Raw genomic sequence first — 24,864 nt, forward strand, 5'->3', positions numbered from 1 at the left:
TACTGCCAGATATTTTGGATGGTATTTTCCTGATAGTTGTTTTTTTTATTTTTTCTTAATCAATGTAATTGTTTTTTCATTATTATTATTATTATTTAAGAGGTAAAAAAATAATATGAATAATTATTGATAGACTGATACTAAATACATTTGTGATTCGCCCAGCCCTATGAAACACATTTATTTCCTCTAGACCTATGAAAGGTTAAATATTATATTTTAAAATAAAATAGCAAAAATTTAGCTTCTTTTTCCGGGTCTTTATTTTGAAGAGTAAAAATAAAAAATTATACTCAATGTATATATGAAACTGATGTGAAATATTTATGCTGTGCTAGCCTTTTCAACCATATCACTCTGCCTTATGCTCAGTAGTTCTTACAATGATTGTTGACTTGTTAATCTCTTGTCAAGTGCATCCTTATAAAAACAGTTATGATGAAAATAGCATTTTGTAAAAAATTGCAACCACCATGTTAAGAATGTTTGTGATTGTCTTTCAGACTATCAAACAACTGCAGCAGCGAATGGCAGAACTAAAAAGAACGTTGCAAAAAGAATTGGTAAGCTAAAGTAAATCATTTTGGATTTTTTTCAATTGCTTGGAATAAAAATTCTCTTCATCTTAGAAGATGCACCTTTTGTTTGAAATCACCTGATTTCATGTAAGAAAGAAAAACTGAAATATAAAATGGTCATAATGTATTCAGACCCTGTGCGCAGTATTGCTTAGAAGAGCCCTTTTGAGCTAGTACAGCCATGAGACTTCTTGGGGAATGATGCAAAATCTTTTTCAAGGTCTAGGTAGTCTTGTAGTCGTCCCAAACTTCTTCCATTTGAGGATTGTGGAGGCCGCTGTGCTCTTATGAACCTGCAGAAGTCCTGCAGAAATTCTTTTGTAACTTCGGCTAGATCTGGGCCTTGCCACAATTCTGTCTCTGATCTCCTTGAGCAGTTCCTTTGACCTCTTGATTCCCACTTGCTCTGACATGCATTGTGAGCTGTAAGGTCTTATATCGACAGGTTTGTGCCTTTGCCAATCAAGTCTAATCAGTTTAATTAAACACAGCTACACCACAATTAAGGAGCAGAATGATCTCAAGGAGGGTCAGAAGAAATAGACACCATGTGAGTTTAATGTGAAAATCACTGCAAAAGGTCTGAATACTTATCATTTGATAATTCAGTTTTTAATTTTTCATAAATTTGCAAATACTTCTGCATTTCAGTTTTTTTCTGTCAAGATGGTATGCTGAGTGTACATTAATGAGAAATTAAATGAGCGTTTTTGATTTTGGCAAATGACTGAAATGACACAGAAAGTGAAAAATGTCAAGGGGTCTGAATACTCGTATTTACATGCTGCATTTAAGTGCAAAACTAAGACACACCAGTATAAACTTAAATGCAATAACAAGTAAAGGAAAATCTGACTATTTGTGCCTGCTGTTTTTTTACTTTTTTCAACTCTTAAAATATTCAGTGAGCACAAATATTAGGTGTTATTTATCTACTGGTATACGGTGTTAGCAATTTGCACCTTAGCGCACAGCATTTGTATAAAATTCACAGAATGTTGCCTTGTTCCAGAGTGGCAGTGGTGCACTCCCCCCTCCCCAATTATTGCAACAACTATCTGCAACTTTTTGCACAATATACATCATGGGTAGCGAACTCCGGTTCCTGGAGAGCCATATCTTGCCCGTTTTAGATCTCTCTCAAATCCCAAAAAACTGTTTCAAATGATCAGCACATCAGGAGGCCCTGTAGAAGCTTAAAACAATCCTGATTATTTGAAGTTGTGATTGTTGCAATACTTGGAGGGAAGTGCACTTCTGCCACTTTGAAGCAGGGCAACATTCTGTGAAATTTATGGATATGCTAAGTTGGAAAACTAAGCGTGTAATTTGTGGTTGCTACGAAGCTTTAGAGTTTAGAGTTTGAATCGTGGTTACCGTCTCCGCCTAACAGTCGAGAGGTTCTGAGTTTGAATCATGGCCGAGTCCTTCTGTTGTGGCAGTTCATGGGTTTTCTCTGGGCATGTCTGCTGCCGCTTTTGACCGTGTTTATCCAGGTTTTGATACATGATTACTGCTGCTTATTGGTTTACCGCTATGGGTTACTTTTAAATTACAAAAGAAAATGCATTTATGTACCACTTTCACTTCCACTTCAAAATGGGAGGGAAGCTCTGGAGCAAAACAATCAGATTGTTCATAACCTGTAGCACCTCACTGTTTTCTTTGACAGTTTGAGATGTTTTTTCTGTGTGCTTTCTATGCGCCCTTTAGAAGCTGAAATCTGAGCCGGAAGAGGAAGCAAAGGAAAAGATAACACAAAGCATAGTTGTAAAAAAAGAAATGGTTTGTGCAGAACTGCCACCAGCGTCAAGTCCAAGCCTTTCCACTGCAAACACCACAGTGACTAACACCTCAGACCTTAACGACTCAAGAGAAATCAACTTTGAATACCTGAAGCACGTTGTTCTCAAATTCATGTCATCCAGAGAGGCTGAGGTAAGGCACCAGTCCTATAAAATAGTTAATCAAATTCCAAACTAGAATGCAGATTTAGAAACTATACATGCATCTGTTTTATTTTTAGGCATTTCAGCTAATACGAGCTGTGTCTGTGTTGCTGAACTTCACTCGCGAGGAAGAGGACATGTTAAAGCAAACCCTGGAGTATAAAGTCAGTGTAAAAAAAAAAAAAAGTTTTTTCCACATTTTGATCATATGAAAACGTAATGTAGTTGTTCTCATTTTTCATCAAAGAAGTGATTAAGAACATCTACCACAGCTGTATTACCATTAGGCATATTTTCAACTCATGTTTTGTTAATTGTGAGGAGGCAGTCCGGCATCGATGTTTACACCTTCCTCCACGGTAACAACAGCCTTTGGTCCCTAAACAGACTTTAGCACAACAAAATTAGCTTTTTACCAGTGACTTGGTGCCGGGGATGCCTGGCTGTTGCCACTCATGAATGTTCGCGGACACCACCGCTTGCAGCTAATTCATGTAGCTGTCAGCATTGCGGCGCGCGTCGGGCGTCGATTTGGGATAAACTCCTCATTGATGAACCCTGGAGGTGGTATTCCTTAATGGTGCGCATCGCGGAGCGGCATGTGTTTTTAGGTCGGGCCGCTTCGGGAGCGCAATGTTCAGCAAACAAAAAGTTCCAGCGAGAAGGTTGACTCCACGGCCAAGTGTGGCCGCATTGGAACGCTACATTGAGTGATGTACGTGTAGCCCAGAGCTGTTGGAGAATACGAATTCGCGTTGTAGTTACGTCGCCTACAGTCGAAAAACGGGGGCCAATCTTACTCCAAATTCCCACTCTGTAAATATCCCGAATAGTGCTTTTATGCTGCTCATCCTCTCCGTGATCAGCAAAGAAGCAGTGTGCCACATCCTAACAGTATATTCTATGTACCTCTGCTCACGTCCCCATTTCCTCATTGTCATATAAATCAGCCACAGAGATATGAATCCTTTTGATATGTTGAAGTGGTCATAGGTAGGGTTGTCCACATGAATTTTGCTGCCAATTGATCACTGTTTTTGGACGTTATAACCAATGAAAGTAGAATGATTACCAATGGAGAGTTTGTAATAATCCCTTTAGTGACTCTTGTAGTACCATGGGTAGGAGCGGAGGGGGGCGCGGCATTATTCCTCATTAAAAGTATGTTTTTCAAGTCGTCACTTATTTCCTAACTTCTCCAAAATTAATAGATAATAAAGAAAATGATAACTAATTTCAGTTTCCTGATCAAAAAAATAGATAAACTGAGCTTGTAAGTGAAAAATGGGCCATCTTCGATCTTGTCTTCCTTTAACTTAAATCTTAATTAATTGCATGCTCATTTGCTTTCCAGATGTCCTGGTTTGGCTCCAAGCCCTCTCCAAAGGGAATTATCCGGCCTTCAGTCTCAGGCTCTTCAACCCACTGGAGCTGATGGACTACTAGGAATGCACGAATGAAGAGACACAAATAGTAGGACCACCATCAGGAAGAATTCACTTAAGTCCCCATTGTGTCGCTCTAAACATTAAGTTGGAAGCTTGCTCCAAAACTTTAAGCAGTAACCTGCTGACACGCATATTCCTGGCTCTGTGGGACAAAGGACTGTTGTTTTTAAATATTTTCAGGAAAAGGGCTGCATGGATTTTTTTTTCTAATCAGTTGTTGATTTTTAAAATGACACTACAAAGGTTGAAGCCAGTGTCAACGTTAAAGACACATTTACACTGGAAGTGGAGTTGTCCTATTTGTTTTCACATACAAAAAACCTACTGGACCAACTTGGCGTTCAGGGAACTGCCTCCCGTTTTTCTCAGATGCAGCCGACGGTCTCATTTTCCTGATTGATCTTTTAAGCTCTTAAAAAAATCAAATGTGCTCTAATTTTGTGAACAATCAAAAGTCAAGAGATTCCACCCTAAAATGTCATTTCAAAATCATCCACTATGTCATCATTTTAGCTTAATTTTTTTTTTTTTTGAACTGTGCAAGAGCAAGGGTTCATCCTGTTTTGACCGCCAGGCATTCGAGGAAAAAACATTATCTTCTAACCAAAGCCTTTTTTTTGTAAGATCTTTAATTAAATTGAATTTCATGACAATTAGATGACATACTCTTTACAGTAAATGAACATACATATTCCATACAGAAATATGATTAGGAGGTAATTAGATAAGTAGATAGAGAAACAGGCCCTTTACAAGCAACCCATTTCTGGCCCCACAATACATATTAGGGAAGTGTTTAACATGCAACCTTTGTGTCACTTGACAATATCAAAATGTGTGTGTGTCTGCGTGCGTGTGCATGTGCACTGAATGGAGAGTATATATTTAGTTGTGTGTGTATATATGTAAGCTTAAGCATAGAATCCCACACTTCACTCTCCCGAGCCACTTCACCCATCTCCTCTGGGGGACTCTCGAGGTGTTCCCAGGCAAAGCCAGGTTAGTCTCTCCAGGTGTCCTGGGTCGTCCAGGAGGCATCCTAACCAGATGTCTGATGCATCTCATCTGGCTCCTATCAATGTGGAGGAGCAGCAGCTTGAGACCCTCACCGGTCTTGAAATTTCTCATCTTATCTTTAAGGGAGAGCTTGAATACCCTACAATGGAAACTATTTATAATATACCAAATATATTCAGATGTCTCACTTTAAACACTTTAAAATTTAAGAATTTGTGTTGTAGCATGATTTACTGAACATATATGATGTGCGTATTGATATTGTTATAGGAAAATAACCATGATATCAAAACAAATTTTTCTGACTAACATAAATCCCTAAACACTATAAAGATAATACACACACATTTCATTATATATATATGCCTTTATTTTTACAACTTATTGATAGGAGAATTATAAGTCATGCCCACTACATCCAAATTCTGAAGTTATTGTGGCCCTTTTTTATTTATGTAAATACGCCAACCGCTACTACATATAAAATACAACCAATTTTTTTCACCATTCTTTTTTACTTTTTAACTACGCCAGTGAGTAAAATGTTATTAAATGTAAAATAGTTGAAGTGCTTTGGCAGGTCAACATTGCTCCTAAATTTTAGACCGCGGCGCTGTTGATTGTATGACGTTGACTCAGAACCCTCGACAGGCAACGAAGAAGATGTCCGGAAGCTCCTTTTTGTGACCACGCGGTACGTCCGGCCTTTCTAGCAGTGTAGCGAGAGGCAACATGGTGGGTAATATTCGGCTCTCTTGTAATTTCGTACCTTTTATTGCGTTGCGATTTTGACCTCAATAACAGATGTCAAATATAAGCGCGTAAGCAACTTAGAGTGCCGTGTGGTTGTGTTTGGCTAAGTAGGCTACACTCGACAGTGTGTAAAATGCTCATTTAAAAACGGCACTAGCGCCGCTTAGCTAAGTTGCTAATGTAATGACGGCCTTGCTAGCGTCAAAACTATTTTCATGTTGCGATAGCTGATTTTAGACTCGCGCACGGCCATTAATTTAATTGTGTGTTTTGAATTGTATGCCCCGATACGTCATTCATGTGTAACGATGTGTGTTACATGTGATGTCGACACCGAAGCGCTCGTGTGAAGGGGGCAAAGTATCCGCAAGCTTCACTTGGCATTCTAGTCGGAAATGAAAAGTGTTGATCTGATGTTCTGTTGATGCATTCACTACTGCTTACCATAAGACTGAGACTTGATGTCAATTTTGGGCATTGAGCTATCCTCCTGCATCCTTTTCCCCCTTAAGAGCTATGTTAATTTGAAGCCGTCAAGGCTCCAACATACGCCCTATTATAACGAGTTGTAATTGACATTCTGTTAAAATCTCATTCACCCAGGCTAAGATCAAGGCAAGAGATTTGCGTGGTAAGAAGAAGGAGGAACTGCTCAAGCAGCTGGATGACCTGAAAAATGAGCTGTCACAACTCCGTGTGGCCAAAGTAACCGGCGGAGCTGCGTCTAAGTTGTCGAAGATGTGAGTACTCTGAAATTAATGTTGCTGAGATGACTTGGTGCAATGCTGCTTTCCATGTTAACATGCGATCAATTCAGTATGAACAGGTTTTGGTGGAAGATAAGATAACAATGACTAGGCTTAACACCGTTTTTCATGTAGTGTGGAGAATTGAGAGACCGTCGCATTCTGAGTTAATATACAGTTAGCACCGCCACAAACAATTATTTTTTGCTTGTTGGCTAACGCCAATTGTAGTCCTGATATGTTGACTGATCACGTGTGAATCACGGCATAACACACCCGCTAGTATCTGCTCTTATTAAAAAAAAAATAAGAGAAGGAAATTGCAATATTTTTTTATCTGGAAAAAAAAACAACTGTCTCAGCCTAGTTTGCGAAGAGACTGTGGCTGTTTTCAGGTTGTTGTTTCAGTATCGAGTCACTACCCAGTGACTTGGAAGCTGAATGGTTGGTACACATTTTCACCTCACCAAATCTGGACATCTTGGCAAAAAGTTTGCCCACCCCTGAGTTACACGATCAAAATGTGGTATGCACCTGAATAAAAAAAAATCACTATTAGAGGAACATTTTAAATTTTTTAAAGCACTTTAATGTAATGTATTTTCCTCGTTCTTGAACCATATCACTCTATTTGCAAGAGAATGAGTGTACTCTTATTGCTTCTATGTCATCTACGAGAATAGAAAAACTGTTTGGTTGTTAATAAATGTTAGTTCACTGATCAATATCTCCATAATCCCTAGTAGATGCAACAATATGTGTCTGTACTAAACAGAAGCAGCAACGTTATACCAATTGGCTTAAAATAACGGACTATAAGTGTGAAGCACTGGTTTATACTTTGCTTATCTTTTGCAGCCGTGTTGTCCGTAAATCTATCGCCAGAGTCCTGACGGTCATCAACCAGACTCAAAAGGAGAATCTGAGGAAATTCTACAAGGTGAACTGAGAATGAGCATTTGCACCAACATGTCTGCATGGGACTTGGAGGTTTCACGTTGACAATCTTGTTTATGATAATTGTTGAGCATGCCCGCTTACTAAAAATCTGAGGCCTTATGTCAATCTTTTTCATAACCATACTTCGCCTAAATGCACTGCAGTCTCAATGATTCCAATATTGTTGTTTGCATTGTATTTCATTACGTTTTCTTACTTGGATTAGTTAAATTTCCTCAGTGCTATGCTTTTGTTTTTACTTCATGATGTTAGTAGTGTATATTGGCATAGAACGATGAAAAGTCAGTGTTTTAATAACCGTTAATACTGGCTGTCACCAACAAGGGTGCAGGAGTGTTTAAGCAGGGCACAATACGATTGTTGTTTGCGGAGTTGGGTAAAGGAGCCACCTCTTTGAAATTAATTACCTCCAATTAACTTTACCTCCACCTCCAAGACAAGAAATGAGGGGAGTGAACAGGACGAAAGAATCCCTGTGCAAACAGGGATGCCTTTTTGCTCCGTTGGGCATTGTCCTTTTTTTGTTTTTATTTTTTTTAATTGTGCCTTTGGGCACATGTTAGCCCCAAGAACACCATGATTAGCCCATAGGTTTGTTCAAAAAATATTTCACCGGTGATGGGACACTAACAGAAAGAGAATGTTAACATTTATTTGGACTTAACATGGTAAATTTTTCTTTACCAAATATTTTGGATTTTGTTTGAAAATGGATTGTGTTCAATGGAAAAAGTAATTTCATGAAAGGTAGTTTTATAGCTGTAATTTTAATACATTTCCACGGCAATCTTTTTACTTAGTGTATATGTGGGAATATTGCTGTTTGTGTTGTGATTTAATTGCCCCTGTGGGGTGAATATAACATGTAAAGTTGCTGGTTGATTGCAGACTTTTTAGGCAATGAAACATGGGGGTTTTTCACCTGTATGACAGTTCATATGCTCATTCACATGCTCATACAAATTGTCATATACTAGGAGAGGAGGAGGGGGGAATATTATATACCCACAACCTTTTTTATATATTTCTTTACACACTTGCATACGAATGTAAAGTTTTCTTGCTCTTCAGTTACTAATGCATCAGGTCTTATTTGATTGATTTTTAGGGCAAGAAGTACAAGCCCCTGGATCTGCGGCCCAAGAAGACCAGAGCTCTGCGTCGCCGCCTCAACAAGCATGAAGAGAGTCTGCGCACAAAGAAACAGCAGAAGAAAGATCTCCTTTACTCAATCCGCAAATTTGCTGTCAAAGCTTGAAGCGTTTTCTATGTGCTAAATAAAACTGGTTAAAGACGGGCCTTTTGTCCTATTTGCACTGTTCACTTGGTTGGCCATGTTTGCTGCAAAAAACTATACTAATAGAATGTGAATAGCCGTCAGTCAGTGTATTCCCCCAAAAAAGTCCTTGGTGCCTAAATTCGCTGCTAATGCAATACATTAAAATGATTTCATAGAATATTCTCCCTGATGTCTTGGGGTTGATCATTCCATACTTTGCTGTTAACACAAAATTAAGATGTACCTTTATTTTATTTTTAGGCCATAGTGGTTTTTACCTTGCCATGGATGCCATTTTCGCCCAATCTCTCGAGAACAGGGACCTCAATTAAGGCAAGGGAGGCCTACCGTTCTTTAGACGACGTCCTGTGTTGCTTTGTGACTCATTGCTGTTCTCTTGGGTTATTCCTAAAGCTCTCCAATAAAATATGTGATACCCATCTCCATGCGCGGGATAGGATGCCTTTCAAGAGCATTACATTTTCAGGCGGAATCACTCTATGGTAAAATTCACAAGTCACTGATTCATGTGGGGTCAGTTCCGAATCAGTGACGCTTTGTGTGTGCCCTGCGACTAGCTGGCGACCAGTTCAGGGTGTATGTAGTGTACCTTTCGCCTATAGTTAGCTGGGAAAGGCACCAGCACCCCTTGCAACTTTGTCATGTGGATTATGACATAGTTCAATTCAGTAAAATGATTAGATTCAATAACAACCGTGGTTTGTTGGAGTCTGAAAGCTTAAGGTATAGCTTTGTAACTTAGCAGACTTAGTCTCTGTTCTTGAATTTCTTGGGATCATGGCCTGTTTTTTGCGATCTTTTGACTGACTTTATTTAGTCGGACTAGTTCTAACTTCTGAGTGATTTCTTCTTTTTTTGTGGTGTCGGTTGCAAATGAACTGTTTTTCAAAAAGTGTAATTAGCCATAATCAACGTTACGCGAGTACTTTTCACACAGGCTTCAGGAAGTTTTGAATAGTTGTTTTATTGTCAAATCATTTAAAAACTGAATTTTTGTGTTTGTTTGTGTTATCTTTGTGGGCTATTGACGATTATTTGATGATGTCAAACACAAAAAGTTAAGAATTTGAGAGGAGGGCAAACACCTTTTGTACGAGTCGTTTAGTACCAAAAATGCATGCGCAGTCCGTGAAGTAATTCCTGAACCAAAAACGCTGCTCTTTGAAAGATGGTGTTGTGAGCAAAGTGGACCTGAGGAATGTCTGCAATGACAGCCACCTTTATTCTAATTACTTTCCTCGTAACACTGTACTGTCAACTGCCCGTCACTTAACCAACGACACACAGTTTGTTGGTGTCCGCCCGACAGCCACCATGAGCTTTCTCCTCAGACTCTCTGTCTGTTTTTGCGTGTTCCCCTTATTTGTGTGGCCACATCTGGCCTCCACCAAGAAGACCGGCTGCTTCCGAGTCAACAACTGCAAATGCATCATGAAGGATGGCAGCGGCGTAATAAACCTGCAAGCTATGGGTGATGCTGACGGTTTCCTGGGGCGGATGTCGCCTCTCCATGCCGACGACGGGCCAGTCAATGCCGAGTTCCTGTTGACCTTCAGCCCTTGCCAGCCTTTCTCACAGCCGGAGGACCTGACAGGAAGCGACTGTACCGGTGTTGCTGCATGTCTCATTGTCAGGTAGCAACTTCCACTGCTGAGATTCAAAAAGCGAATAATCACAAATTACAAATATTTGAATGTTGCAGCATTCCACGGTCAGATGCAATTTCCATGCAACCATATCCTCTCTCCCTCCAATTACTTCTAGTTTCTTAGAACTCTACCAGTGTTGCCAACTCATTTTTGCATCAGACATGTCTTAACGTTGCTCACTGAAATTGCTATTGGGTGATGATGGTGTTTCACAATAATGTAGATCATTGTGAGAGTAAACGGTTTGGATGATGAATGGATGGATGGATACACATTTCTCATTTCTAAAAGTTTAACAACACCCTACACAGTAGTTTTGTTTTATTCATATTTATCTTATACTGCATATTTATTTCTACCTTCATATGATTTGGCTGTGATTGTTTAAATGTATCAAGTCAATTTCGCTTCTCACAAAGCACTTTTGCAGCTAGGCTTGTGAGACTGACACAATAATTTTGTAACACGTTTCAAAAACGTGAAGAACGACAAATCTATTTTTGTTTGTTTAAAATAGCTTTTGAAAATACATGGACAGTGTATGACAGTATTTTAAAATACAATTTCAAAAGCATATTGGCTACCTATGGCATCCGCAGCTCGTGTGACGACAGCAGAAGTCACTCAATATTGGATCGTCTTTGTGGGAACCTGGCAACAGGGGGGCAACTACCTACTTTTTGGGGGGTATGCAGACACATCATGAAAAAAAATATATAAATATTTAATTTCTTTATGTGTAGCCTTATAAATACATTTTTGTGGGGAATATAAGACTTTTAGGGTGGCAAGGTGGCCTCACAGTGCAGAGGTCATGGGTTCAATCCCAGCTCCAGCCTTCCTGTGTGGAGTTTGCATGTTCTCCCGGTGCCGGTTTCCTCTCACATCCCAAAAACATGCGTGACAGGTTGATTGGACACTCTTAATTGCCCCTGGGTATGAGTTTAAGCGCAGATGGTTGTTCGTCTCTGTGTGCCCTGCGATTGGCTGGCAACCAGTTCAGGGTGTCCTCCGCCTACTGCCCGAAGATAGCTGGGATAGGCTCCAGCTCCAATGCATAAAATGCCCACCCGAAAATTATTTTGGGCCACTCGCGTTGGCGCCGCCTCTAGCGTGGCGCCCCTCTGCGCCGCATATGCCACACACATACTTTTTGCGCCACTGCTTGGCATATCTCAGCACTGTTCTGAAAAAATATGAATACAAGCACTTGTAATTTACTCGCTGTGCATAAACTGTTCATACGAGTTCTGACGACCGACCCATCAAAGAATCACTGATTTAGAGGGGAGATACATGTGTTTTTACATTTGAGACACTCATCAAAAGCTACTTAAAGTATCTAAACTAATTATGAACGTACTTTTTTAGCTAGGTGCTTTTCGAGGAGAAAGTTACTTGAATATTCAGCAATTGTGCTAAATCCTGCAGCAACATTTCTGGCATTGGTGCTCTTTGCAGCTGTATGCAATGATAGTTTGATTTTCCCCTTGTTACTCTTGGTTGGTATGTCCTAAAACAAAATAACAAAACAAAACAAAACAAAAAGACTCTACAGGCCATGTAATTACCATATTCATTCACACACCGACTGGACATCAGTTATAAATATTTAGTATTAATATTTTAGTATTAAGTCGCAGGTGTCCACTAGGGGGCCCCCTAAACACACGTATTATGCTCTAAGACTAGCTATTGGGACACGTGTATGGTGTACAGCTGGAATTGGCAACTTAAAGGTTACTTTACTAATTTTGCCATTTTCAGGAGTGAAATGTTTATAATTAGAATACAAGACATTTGATAACTCCATCTTTCAACTACAATGAACACCTTTAAATCACATCTTGCTACTTGCTGTGGACTGAAAATGACATCACAAGTACTCAAGGCTCAGGTAAGAACCAATTACGGCTCAGCTTGTGAATTTCACATGAGCCGTGATTGATCATAGTGGCAATATGCATTAAAGTGTAAATTGTACATGGGAAAAAAATGTTACGTATTGTAGATGAAATCTTACTTTTTTGTTTTCAAATAAAAATGGCAATATTAGTAAAGCATCCCTTTAACATTAAAGGGTGAACCAATTTGTTTTTCTCAGCGCTACTGGTGGCCACATTGGACCACATACTTCCTAACTAGATGTATAACAAAAATGCTATTTCAATAATGGACAAAATACAAACACAATTCATGCTCTTGAGTAAACTATACCCTTTGAAGCTCCAAGATCATTATTGTGATATGTTCATAAATTGGACCTTCACATGGAGCAAGAAGTGGAGGAAACCGATTTTGCTTTTGAAAAGGACGCCAGTCACAGGGGCTAAATAATGTTACTATTTCATTTGTAAATTATGTCTTTGCTTATCTAGAAAAGCTCTGGAGTATATATATATAAACCAATTCAGAACACTGGTCAACAACAAAACTGTCTAGCACATCAGGTTTTTGAGATATTTTCATTTCTTGTTTATAAATTTGCTCTTTAAAATCATCCGCCATACGGATTTTAACGCTTTGTAATTTATAGCTACAACATTTCAGAATAAAATCCACCTATTGCATTACCTGACCTTTAATCCAGAAATATTGCTTAATATGATACTTTAATACATACAGTATTATTGTTCATATGAAAACCTGATGCGCCAGTAGAAAAATTAGAGCAGATTCAGAATCAGCGCAAAAATGTAATGACAGAGGTCGAAAACAATTTGCAAATTTGTTAACCAGTGTAAATACTAATAGCAAGGGGTAACAACATAACAATAAGACATTTTTTTTAACAATATATTGTCCCCCAATTTACAACTGAGAAACAATAATATTGTCAACATTTTTTTAAAGACCAAATTAAACTCTAGTGTATTGGTTTTGTTTCATACAGTCGTGTAAATGCCAATGGCAGTAAAGTACAGCCTTTCAAATGCTTTCAAATTCTTTTATGACAGTTTGCCCCAAAACAATTTTGTTCCGTGACAATTTGTTTTCCTAATATTCAAAATTTTCTCATATTTCAAATCCTGCATAACTGCAAAATGTGACGCAATTCAACATTTAAAATACTGTATTAGTCCTTTGTCTGTGAGAACAGGTCTCAAAGGTTCAACCGATACATTCACCGCTACATCAGCTTTGGGAGCCATGACGGCAATGACTTCCATTACAATGACACTCTGAGGACACTTTCTGTCTCCTACTTCGGTGAGCTCTTAGACACATATTTGGGTTAATTTTTCAAGTCTCAAGCCACTCACTTGACAGAGCACCACTCTTGTCCTCTTGTCCCAGGGCCCAATGAACTTCCACTTACAATTGTGCATTATCATTGTAATCCAAATGAGTCTTCATCCTTTATTCGGGACCAGAGGCTGAAAGTGGAGGAGCCCCTGCAAATCTGGGTGGAGAGTCCTTGTGCTTGTCCAAATGCCTGTGCCATAGGAGATCTGGGTCTTGGATCCATCTTCCTTATCATCCTGTCTCTCAGTGGTGCTGCTTACTTCATACTTGGTAATAATGTTGTCTGTGTAACGTAGAGAGTTAAAAAAGGAGATGGAGATTAAATTATGCCACATATACTATAGTGCTTATGAATGGGGAATTTCAATTTCAATTTCAAAAGAACTCTGATTACTGCTAGGTAGAGGGGGGATCATTGCAATTGCAAGAACTTATATCACATTTTTTTAATTGCAATGTTATTGAGGAACTTTATTTTTCATGCATATTAGAAATTAGAAATTAGAAATCCCTTTATTGCCATTGTACTCAAGAGTGCAACGAGATTAGAGAGCTCCCCTCTCCAGTGCAATACAACAATATCATTCCAAATCAATAAAAATGTTCTAATTTAGGGTAGTGCAAGTTGTAAGCACAACACAGCCATGTCTGCCATCTAGTGGTGTCAGAGATGGGGAACTCGAGTTGTGATTATTAGGACTTGCAACTTGCTTGACTTGAGACTCGGTAACTTAATGACTTGACTTGACTTAGATTTGAAGTACATGACTTGTCATCTTGTTTACAGTTTGAAATCTGCATTTAAACACAGCACCCCCCCCCCCCCCCAAAAAAACTACCAATAAATGTTCTAATAATTATATAAACTATTTAAAAGTTTTTTTTGCCGTCTTCCAAAAATATCAAAATGACTTAAACAATTATTCTAAGTTGCTGACAATTCAGAGTCGTGGTTCAGACCACCCAAGTGGTGTTTTCCCACCACCCCGCTCACATCGCACCTTGGCTGCTCCCGTAGGTGGTTTGATCATGGGTGCCACGGTGTGCAGGCCTGACCACCAGGCGCTTGCCATCAAGTCCCATTTTCATGCCAGGACCCAGGATGAGGTCCAGTGACCCATGTCCAGGCGAGGGAAAACCTGGTCCAATATTGTTCGTCATCAGGGGTTTTGAGCCATCCATACTTTGTCTAGTTCCTCACTGAGGACCCGCTTGCCTCGGATGACTCTATGTAGCTCCTAGGATCATTGGGACACACAAATCCCTACACTCCCCCACACTGCGATAAGGTGACTGGTTAAGGACAGCAGTTCTTATTGTTGTTTAACTTTCGGTAAACTGCTAAATTCTTCTTAGAATGTCACTTTCTATTCTGTCCTGTACTCTGTTGACAGGTTCCTGTGCACTAAGACCTTTTCGAAGCAGCAACGGAGTTCAAATCGCTCCAGAACACAGTGTGTGGTGTATGATCTGCTACCTCTTCACTGAGAAAAGGCCAGCAAGAAGACAATATACAGACATAAAACATTCTGAAGCAATGTTGTAAGACCGGATGGTGTCGCAGGTTTAACTTTTGAATAATGTAAGATGTCACTTTGGGTGTTTTGTGTTAACTCCTAAACTGTTAGAATTATAATAATATAATATAATTGATGCACATTTATATTAATTTAAACATAAACAGCATACACGGTAAGTATCTAAAGCATATAAGCATGAACCAAAAACAGAAGTCTCCTGACAGTCGAAGCTCCAAACTCAGTTCAATTCAAGTCAACTTAACTTTATCTAAAAAACACAACACACAACCACACCTGCATGTAATAAAAAAAGTTAGAGAAATTCAAGGAGACATGGGCTCGGTCCTTGGGTTTATCCAACCGATAAGTGAAATGTTACGTTGATGGAATCGATGGTAAATTATTTGAGTGGAGCACATTACATGAGTCCCCTTGGTCAAAAAACTTTGACGAGGGTGATATGAAATTCATTTACACGAGTAACCTGTTGTAATAATCATTCTAATCTTGAAAAAAAAAATCTCAAATTCAAAGTGTTTTGTTAAAACCCAAACTAAGCACATGCAGATCAAGGAAAGTTTTACCACTGAACAATACGTTTTAGCGCGTTTATCTGGAAGTCAAAGATCTTTTTGCTCCCTCTGGCCATTGAAACTTTCTCGATTTACGAATATTCCTGATACTAACAGATTATGTGAAATATGTGGTTGGTTTGAATGATGCGTAAAGTGAATTTATTCTTTTATTTTGTACACTTTATGATGACCGAAGAGAGTATATGGTTCATAATCTTGAATGACATAACCATGATATGCATTGTTGGTCAGATGAGGAAAACATTAAATGGCTTTTTTGGTTTCCATCTTTTTCCAATTGCAAATATTATATCTAAAGCTTGGAAAAAAAGACTGTTGTTGTTGTTTTCAGTCCCAGTGCCCATATCGGTTGGAAATGCTATTGTATGCATGAATGTAAAAAAAAAAGTAAAAAAAAAAATGTACCGGAAATAAAAATCAGTCCTGACATTTCTCCGACAATTATTGTATCATTACTCAGGAAAAGTGGCCAAAACAAGCTGTTTGCCACCAGGGAAGGTAATTAAACAACTCTCAGTAGAAGTGCAGCAAAAACAAACAAAAAAACAAAAAAAAACAAACTTGAATGTGGTGTCTTGCCTCATTTTGATCTGCTCTCCACTGCTATGATTTTTTTGGAATTCCTCTAACTTCTGGACGTCTGCATCCAATAATGTGGTGGTAAAGTCCTCAAAACATTCTAATTTTACAGGAGTTTGGTTTTGGTTTCCTGCCACTGGTCTTGCTTACCAAGCAAGACTAAACATATTGGTTTTCGAGCTCCTCCACACTGGACACACAGAGATGAATCAGACATCCTAAATTATATATATATATATATATATATATCTAATGCCCCCCCAGTTGCTCCTGATGATATGTCATCAGTAGGTAGATGAGGTAATAGTGTGAAGCGCTTTGAGTACGGTCGGTAGAAAAGCGCTATACAAGTGACAGCCCATTCAGCGTCATCCTCTGCAGGAGTTCATCCAACACAAGGTTGAAACTCATCCCTCTACATCATCCATCTTCTGTGAGCCGCCTGGAGTTAAACACAACTTCTTTGGAGCTTTTAGCCTGCCCATGCTGGTAGCTTGTCTTGCCATGTTAACTTCTACAAACCGTTAACGCCTTTCCGTCTTCTCTGGTTGAAGCAACATGTCAAAAAAAATAATAATCTGCCACCATGTTAAAGTATGGGTCTTTAAATAAAAACACATCCAGCTTCCTTGCTCTGGCCCAACTCTGTCTGTATTTATTTGAACATGCAGCTTCTCAGCGTCAACTCCTGGTCACACATTTTGGCTTCAACTGCCCATGACAGTGCAAGATTGCCCCCCATGGTGTCATTCATGACAACAACATATATTGTTACAGTTCTGGATTTTGAAATAGCTGTCATCGTCCTGTAAAATCCATATAATTATGCTCTACAACAGTTTTAGCCACAAACATTTGGTTTGACTCCTAAAAAGACACCTCTTATTAACTGATATATATTCTTGAAGTCATTTGAATCTCTTATTTATATGAAGGACAAGGGTTTTTGCCTTGGCTATGATAGACTTTTAATAATAAACCCTTTGTTTGCATTAATGATACTGAGCCTATGACAATTTTCTTTTCCACAATTTCGTTTCACTCCCCTCAGTCTCATTTAAAGTACAAATTATGCATTCTTTCTATGATTGAAGTTTGGAGATTGACTCGGCCAATTGAGTTTTCACAATTTCCACTATTGAACTCCTCTGTTGTTTTGGCAGCGCCTTTATAGTCATCATCTTGTTGCCCGATGAATCCCAATCAATTTGGTTTCGTCTTTAAATTGGCAGACACAATGTTTCTGAAGACATATGAGCTCATTTAGCTGCGGTCAACGTTTGTTCCGTCAATGAAGATTTGTGAGCTCCAGATGAAGCCATGCAAGGCCAATCCCACGTTACTCACAATTGCACTTGTTTTAGTGTCTTTCTTTCCAGCTCTCAAAATGTTTCTGCTTCAACCCTTTAGTTTTTTTAACACTGCCATAATCGAGAGAGGTTCAAAAATGTAATGAGACTATTTTGACAAAGTAAGGAGTAAAAAGTCCATATATTAGCATTTAAAAAAATAACAAGGAAATTAAAAAAAAAAGTGTAAATAGTAAATTACTTAGTCATTCACAAATGCTAAAATTTTAAAGGAAAAATGAAGTTTAGTTTTATAATTTACAATGACAAATTGTTTATCATAGCATCCACAGTAAGGATTTCTTGAAATAAACTAATGACATTTCCCCAAATAATACATTTGATTTTCATATCTGGTCTGCCTTCTTTCTTTTTTTCCCAGTATTTGTACTTTTAAGGTATGACTTGAATGAAAGAGCCAGATTCAATATGCAAACTGCTCTCAGTCATTTCGCATACTGAATCAGTGTCAAAAGAATAATAACAGCAAAAAAACACAAAAACAAAAACAAAAAAACAATAGAATTGAACTTCATCTAAAAGTTGATTTTTACTTTCAGGTTAGTGTGTGTGCATTTTAGTTTACAAAAAGATGATAATGACTGCAATAAGTTTCATTGTTTTGCAAGGTGGATCTGGCAATTGCGGAATTGTGAAAAGTGACAATTGCATGTAAATATTACATTTATTTTTGGAAACTCTACTCACGTAGAGTTATGAAGAATTTTGTAGTTTGTCCCTTACATCCCACAATTGCGCTTTGCTTCGCTAAATTCACATTCACATCTTGGTGCTGTTTGACTCCACACATACCTTGTCAATTTCTTTTGTCCAGAAGATGTATTGCCATTGTTGTCCTCAACATTTTTCTACAGAGGATCCATAACGGCAAGTCCTCATATTCATCTTCTGATGTCAACGCAAATTGTTTTCAGTTCTCTGTTTCAATTTATCTCAAGGTGGATTGTATATATCCAAACAATAGTCTTAGCATATGATGCAGCTGCCATTCTTGCTGGTTGTTCACAATCTGCATGTAAAGTAGGCCTATGGTATTGTTTATAATTAATAGTTAATTATATGCATATAATATACATATTCTTTAGGAATATTTATGGACATTTTTTTGTTTTAAGTAAGGCGGCTGACTATTCTTGCTTTTGTCCGTCGTCATGTCACTATAAATAGTATCTATTTAAGTATTGTGTTGTAGTGTTTTGTATTGAATTTTTTTTTGTGACCAGTTTTCTCGAGAATGGTGCAAAAGATTGCATCTTCCTCATGAAATGGAAAGGATGCGTTTTAAGTGCTATGAGTTTTTTTTTTTTTTTCCCAGCGTGAAGCCTGAAGTTTGGCCCGGTTATTAATAATATCGTTTTCAACTGTATGTCCCTCAGAACTTGGAGGAAAAAAACTAAGGGTCGTGATGTTTCACAGAGCACTTTCCCTGAAAATTCTGTAACTTCATCCTCTTTGGCTGCTTTCCGTTACATGGAACAATTTCATGACTTGAGCAGATTCCAAGTAGGCCGCTGGCATGCAGTTCCTTGGAAACAGGATGACATCACTTCTAAACCCCCGTTCTACTTTTTATTATGGATGAAGAAACTATAGAAGTGGCCTTGAGTTCAACAACCTTTCGTCAAGCTTAAACATCATAAGTCAGTTTTGTAAATTTCATATGACCTTGAGTGTGAACGGTTCTTTGCCTTTGTGTGCCCTATGATTGGCTGGCAACCAGTTCAGGGTGTACCCCATGCAGATGTAGTTCTGGAGGAACACCTGCACCGCCTGGTTGTTTGTGATGAACATGCATTGTAATGTTCGTTTTGGGAGCTTCTGAGAGCAAATTCAGAAAGTCAGTCACGGTTGGATAGGCACATATGTGGTCAGTTAGCAGCTCAACTCATCCAAAGCAATCACTTGAGGTCCTATTTTTATGCCCAGCACAATTCTTGCGCAAAGCGCAGTCTAACTGTGAGTAGAATTTGCACAGGTAGAATTTTGTGTAAAGGGATGGATTGGATGGAAGTAACTTTTTAGCGGCATCCTTCGTTTGCAATTAACATCGATACACTTGCTTAATTTGCATAACCGCTGCTCTTAACTTTGAGTAACGCATTTACAGTACATAGTGGCATTTGACGCACGTCTTTTTATGCACCGTAGTTTATGTGACAATTTAGTAATTCCATCATTTATTCTGCATCATAAAAGAAAAAGAACATGACTTTAGTCTTGTTTTTAATCTTAACTAACAAACTACATAACACATATCCAAGAAGTTTGAAGTGCTACAATTCATTTTGCAAATTCATTCATCTGTATTTTGACTAACTGATTCACATCCTGCTGATCTCTTGTCTCTCAAACCTCAGCACAGGTTCTTTCTCCCCTATCAGCCTTCCATTGTTACTGGTTAGCCATTTCAGTTCTTCATTTCCTGTCCTTCTGGTCTGCAGTGTCAGCCACCCACCGTTTGGTTTCCGCTGAAGGGCACCAGAATCCCTCGACTAAGACAGAAATAATAAGAATCCTCAGACCAAAGAGGCACTAGAGTGGGCTGAATATTGGCACTTAAGTGTACAGTTGGATTTCATAGGTCTGTAAAAATGATGTCAATAATAAAATTCACCCCCTCAAAGAATCTGTAGTGATTTATTGGCTAAAGCCACAGATTGGCACGCCCCATTTTGGTGCGCAGCTTGCTTTTTATTTTTCCATCTCAGCCTGCCCACATCATAACGCAGAGGCTAGCATTGTCATACGTGTTGTTTCCTGGCTTGGTTTGTCATGCTCCGTTCTCACCTCGCGTGATTAATTGCCCCCAAAATTCATATGCTCATTCTTACTCGTCCATTTCAACTTGTGAAAATATAGATGCAAGCCACACAATAGTTGGGATTTATTGACATTAAATGTGAGCTCTATGAGGAAAAGCCACCTCACAAAATCAAAAATATTGTGCTGATTTTTTTTTTTTTAATGGATTGAAGTGGAAAATAGTAGGAATGGGCGTATGGATTTCGGTGGCGACCGGGCGTAGTTTTCGGACATTAAGCAACGCTAATGTTTCATGATATCTCCATAGGCAGGCAGGCAGGCATGGCTATTAGCTCCCGCTAGCTTACGATCTTCTTACAGTTCTGACATGGGCTTCATGTTGCAGAAACCTGCCGTCCATGTAAGTCTTGTGCCGTCTTTGCCACCGCCAGTTGGTAGCCAGGAGCACCATTTTCGCCGGTGCTCCTGAGGGGTTCGCGTTGCGGTCATGCTCTCTGGACCTTCTCGTCTGAAAATCAAGCTAACCCTTATGGATTAAAATGTGAGCGATGGACAATTCAGTTGACCAAAAGCCTCACATTACGTTTGTGTAATTTGCAGAGCTAGGCACTTGACCCGTTTTTGCCAGTCAGTCCCCCCTCTGGCCGCAATCTGCTTAGCCTTCCGGCCTCGACCCTCTGGCCTTATTCATAAAATGTGGCCCATTTGGCCGCGACCACATCGCACGCCCGAGGGCCGATTCGTGAGTCGGACTAAAATCCACCTTCGGATTTGATTAATCGAACCCTTCTTTAAAATTTGTCGCCAACCGCCCCAAAAACGGACGTCCGGCCGGCTGGGCCAAAGGGCCGGACTATTCTGCCCATCTACATTTACATCAAATAAAAGAAATGTGAAGGTTGAGTCAGAGTAGGATGTTTGTTGTCAGGTTGCAGGCCGAGAAGCTCCAAGCGTGCGGTGGACAACCCAGCCGTGTCTTCAAAGGACCCTTGTCGTGTTGGAAGGAGACTGGATGTTATAGTTGCATGAAACTCCCTGTGCTGGCAACTCCTTCTTTGTTCAGCCTGCTCATCCATGCTTCATCAGAACCAGGCAAGGAAAAAGCAGGCAGTGTTTGCAAGCGAATGCAAAGCAACACTTTAATCATATTTGTGGACATGCTAAGACTGTGACAGTTTATATGTAACACATGGTTTCTTTTTTATGTATCTGCAATTAATTTGACTCCTCATTCTTCAAAGTGAAACCAGGATTTAAACTACATTCACTCGGTTAAGCAACGTAGTATGGCAAACACATGGCCCAGCCTGCCTGGTCCATAACAAACCCACAGCCTTTTTCAATGTGTAATATTTCTAACTTTGCAAATCCTATGGGACAGTTTCCCAAAGCCATTGCGGAAGCTGTTTCCGTCAGACTCTCATTTGGGAAAAATGTTTCATCAGGATGATTAGAGTGTTAATGGAGCCTCCATGAATTCTTGGAGAAACACAAAAATGACCAAGATGACGAATCAGGGAGCTAGTGGGTCTAATTAAACTGTGGATTGGATGCAGAGAGAGTATGATGTCTTTATAAGATATTGTTCTACAGTGGTGTATTAAGTATGCACCACCCAAGGGGCACCAGAGGATGCACCACAAGATTTGAGAAAAAAAAAAAAAAGGATCCATCAATTTTCTAATTGCTTCCCTTGTTAACTGACTTGGAGAAGTGACTGAAAGTTTGGGGACAATGTTGAAAACAGAAAGTCAGTTTTGCATTAACACCACACAGATATTAAAACATCTGTATAGTTTAGGATATAACACTGATCTTTTGTTAAAATGGACTGTTGCCTGGATTGGACCGGTATTGGTGTCAATTTGAAATTGAAAACCATGCCCTTACATAGAGAATGAAGTTAAGTGGATTTGCACCTTTTGTTGAACCTAAACCTTAGTTCATAAATATTACTAAATTACATATAGTAATGTGGATATTTTCTTATTCTTCTCATGAAAACCTAATGTTATAGGGAACTAACTAGGGCAGGTTCGGAATCAGCGCAAACAATTCATCTACAAAGTTTACTTGAAATCTTGATTAAAAGAATTACAGTAAGTAAAAAATTTGTTGACGGGTGTAATCATTCACCGGCACCAAAGTGGCTCCAGATGTTTGAGGAGAGCGTTGCCGTTAGTGTTTATCCTCATGTCCATGTCTTCTACTTTGTGCTGACTGAGGACAGGAGATGTCTGGGTCATGAACCCACATTCCGTCTGTATTGTGTAATAACTCACAAGGTGTGCAACAGCGGCAAAAGAGATGACCTCAGTTTATAGTAATCCTTAGTGGATTTAGACCTGCTCAGTGATATCTTCCCATTGTGAGGTTAAAAAACTTAAACGGATGACAAGTGCAGAAAGGAATCAGTTTATTCCGCACTGTGCCAGTCTTCCCTCGTGTGTGGGAGTGCAGATCAGAATTGTTTCAAGTATGTTTGAATGTCCGTGATGTTGTATCAGCTATATAGGATGCAATGAGTGGAGGGGAGCTCTCTAATCTCGTTTCACACTTGAGTACAATGACAATAAAGGGATTTCTGATTCTGATTCTGAATGAGAATTGTTAAAGCACTGAGATCAGCCACTAAATGTCATAGATTTTCAGTAAGCAAATGTTTGATCTGCACAGTGAAAATTGTAAAAAAATAAAAGTAAGTTACCTAGTCACTGATGTCACATTTCGGTTTAGGAGGACCCACATGCAGGGAAGCGAAGGAGGAGTAACCTAAAGGGGTATTTAATGTAAAGAAAACAAAAAGGCAAAAAAGGAAATTGGAATGAGCAAAAACATCAAAGTGCAAAACAATAAGGTACAAAGTAACAAACAAAAACTATAAAAGGTAGCCTTGGATTGGACTTGACTTGACTAAGGGAGACAGGACAGAGGACATTAGACAGCAGACAAGGACTAATACAATACAAACAAAGTGACGAGACAATAAGGAACACCTGGTCAAGTGACAAAGGTGGCTAACACTAGAGAGTGGGACGACAAGGCCAGTTGGAGACCATAAACTTAACGAGACAGACACAGAAAGGAACACAAGGAAAAACATGAAACTAAATTCCAAAACCAAAATAAACAAACACAGACCATGACAGTTGTTTATAATATATAGAGAAAATAATGCAAACTTTAACAATAATTGACCAGTAATTAAGCCCTTTTCCCACCAGTGGTATAGTTTGATTCAATTCACTATGGCTCTAGGGGGATTTGGGATTTTTTATCATAGATATTTGATATTTTTTTTAAATTTCATTTTGACTTTTTTAAAATCAAATTAGTTTTAGTAACAATAATTTATTAGTCTATTAGTTTTTATTCTTTGAAAAATGCATTGTGTAATAAAGTAATCTACAGTTCTCAAACAACCGTTTGACCTTCCCTTTTCTGTTGCAAAACCAAACATTTCAAATGGAACCTGAAAACTCATGTTTGATATTAATTGACAAAGACAAAACCAAAGAACATTTTCGCGATAATTATTAGTTTGTTAGTTTTATAAACTTAAAACTTTGTTAAAGTTAGTTTTCATTTTCGTTAAGAAGAATTTTAATTTTTTATTTATTTCATAATCCCCCCGAGTTTTAGTTATTTTTTTCATCAACTACTATAATCTTATACGGTCCACATTTTCAAGATATTTTCATTATAGAATACCAAGATATCCGATCCAGTCCACTTTTCAATAATAGCACTTAAAAATAATGACTGGATTTTACAGCAGCTCAACATGCTACTTCCCATTGACTGATTGACACCAAAATGTGTTAAGAATGTTTCCAATATCCAAAATTGGATAAAATATATTGCGTTTGATGACTGGTAAAATAATTTATGACATTTGTGTCTGGCTTATGTGGACATCAATATGCATAACATGGCCATGTTGTTAAGATGTCAGACTGCAGGAGTTACATAGTGGACCCAGCTCCCACCATCTTGCAATGTGACATAAGATTTAATGATCCGGTTGTTGGCAAACTTAACTGAACTGTACTTTATTTTTCGCTTGGTCTGGGTGTTTCAAGCTCTTGCTGCACCCGTCAGGCGTTTGGTCTCTGATCCAACTGTGAGTTTGCTATCTCCATGTCCCTTTGGGGTCCTCAATGGAGTGGAGGCCATTGTGGCCGCCGACTCTCCCCCTTCCGGGGTGTGGTGGGTCATTCCAGTCAGCTTTAGGCAGACTGTTCCGTGGGTTGAGATTCTGGCCTCTCTTTCGCAGAAACTCTGGAGTTGTGTTGGCTTGGCCTTACGAGAAAATAAAACTCCTCCATCGCACAGCAATTCTGATCTTGCTTCCACACCTCTCTCATACCGCCATACTGCACGTCTATAG

The 24,864-nt window shown here is 38.9% G+C and overlaps 3 protein-coding genes across 5 annotated transcripts in view; all 3 read left to right on the forward strand.

Annotated features, from left to right (window-relative positions):
• Nucleotides 1–4,631, forward strand: part of golga1 (golgin A1) — a 29,270-nt gene extending 24,639 nt beyond the window's left edge. Inside the window, exons 21-24 of one of the 3 annotated variants that reach the window (XM_088301350.1) lie at nucleotides 504–563; nucleotides 2,292–2,516; nucleotides 2,605–2,691; nucleotides 3,882–4,631. In XM_088301350.1, coding sequence (XP_088157476.1) covers nucleotides 504–563; nucleotides 2,292–2,516; nucleotides 2,605–2,691; nucleotides 3,882–3,962 — 453 coding nt within the window. In that variant the 3' untranslated portion in view covers nucleotides 3,963–4,631. Of the gene's footprint in view, nucleotides 1–503; nucleotides 564–2,291; nucleotides 2,517–2,604; nucleotides 2,692–3,881 lie in introns of those variants that run through there. The other 2 variants (XM_088301359.1, XR_015844299.1) reach the window with 2 other exon arrangements.
• A 937-nt stretch (nucleotides 4,632–5,568) lies between these two features.
• On the forward strand, nucleotides 5,569–8,748 carry rpl35 (ribosomal protein L35). The gene is made up of 4 exons (XM_088301374.1): nucleotides 5,569–5,727; nucleotides 6,349–6,485; nucleotides 7,350–7,431; nucleotides 8,560–8,748. Exons 1-4 carry the CDS (start codon nucleotides 5,725–5,727, stop codon nucleotides 8,707–8,709), a joined length of 372 nt encoding a protein of 123 aa, XP_088157500.1. The 5' UTR covers nucleotides 5,569–5,724; the 3' UTR covers nucleotides 8,710–8,748.
• A 1,317-nt stretch (nucleotides 8,749–10,065) lies between these two features.
• LOC148344662 (uncharacterized) lies at nucleotides 10,066–24,590 on the forward strand. Its single transcript, XM_088307476.1, has 6 exons — nucleotides 10,066–10,385; nucleotides 13,501–13,610; nucleotides 13,698–13,916; nucleotides 15,041–15,180; nucleotides 23,290–23,331; nucleotides 24,576–24,590. Exons 1-6 carry the CDS (start codon nucleotides 10,066–10,068, stop codon nucleotides 24,588–24,590), a joined length of 846 nt encoding a protein of 281 aa, XP_088163602.1.
• The last annotated feature ends 274 nt before the right edge of the window (nucleotides 24,591–24,864 follow it).

The sequence above is a fragment of the Idiotropiscis lumnitzeri genome, chromosome 1 (genome assembly GCF_059441095.1).
Source record: "Idiotropiscis lumnitzeri isolate Australia: NSW breed Sydney's pygmy pipehorse chromosome 1, RoL_Ilum_1.0, whole genome shotgun sequence".
In the NCBI taxonomy this organism is placed as follows: Eukaryota; Metazoa; Chordata; class Actinopteri; order Syngnathiformes; family Syngnathidae; genus Idiotropiscis; species Idiotropiscis lumnitzeri.

What these genes read in the sequence shown, in the direction of transcription:
- rpl35 (XM_088301374.1), top strand. An exon ending in GCGTCTAAGTTGTCGAAGAT is followed by an intron (nt 6,486 to 7,349) that starts GTGAGTACTCTG and finishes TATCTTTTGCAG; the next exon opens with CCGTGTTGTCCGTAAATCTA. An exon ending in ATCTGAGGAAATTCTACAAG is followed by an intron (nt 7,432 to 8,559) that starts GTGAACTGAGAA and finishes ATTGATTTTTAG; the next exon opens with GGCAAGAAGTACAAGCCCCT.
- LOC148344662 (XM_088307476.1), top strand. Translation starts at nt 10,066, where the DNA reads ATGAGCTTTCTCCTCAGACTCTCTGTCTGTTTTTGCGTGTTCCCCTTA. An exon ending in ACTTTCTGTCTCCTACTTCG is followed by an intron (nt 13,611 to 13,697) that starts GTGAGCTCTTAG and finishes CTCTTGTCCCAG; the next exon opens with GGCCCAATGAACTTCCACTT. An exon ending in TGCTGCTTACTTCATACTTG is followed by an intron (nt 13,917 to 15,040) that starts GTAATAATGTTG and finishes CTCTGTTGACAG; the next exon opens with GTTCCTGTGCACTAAGACCT.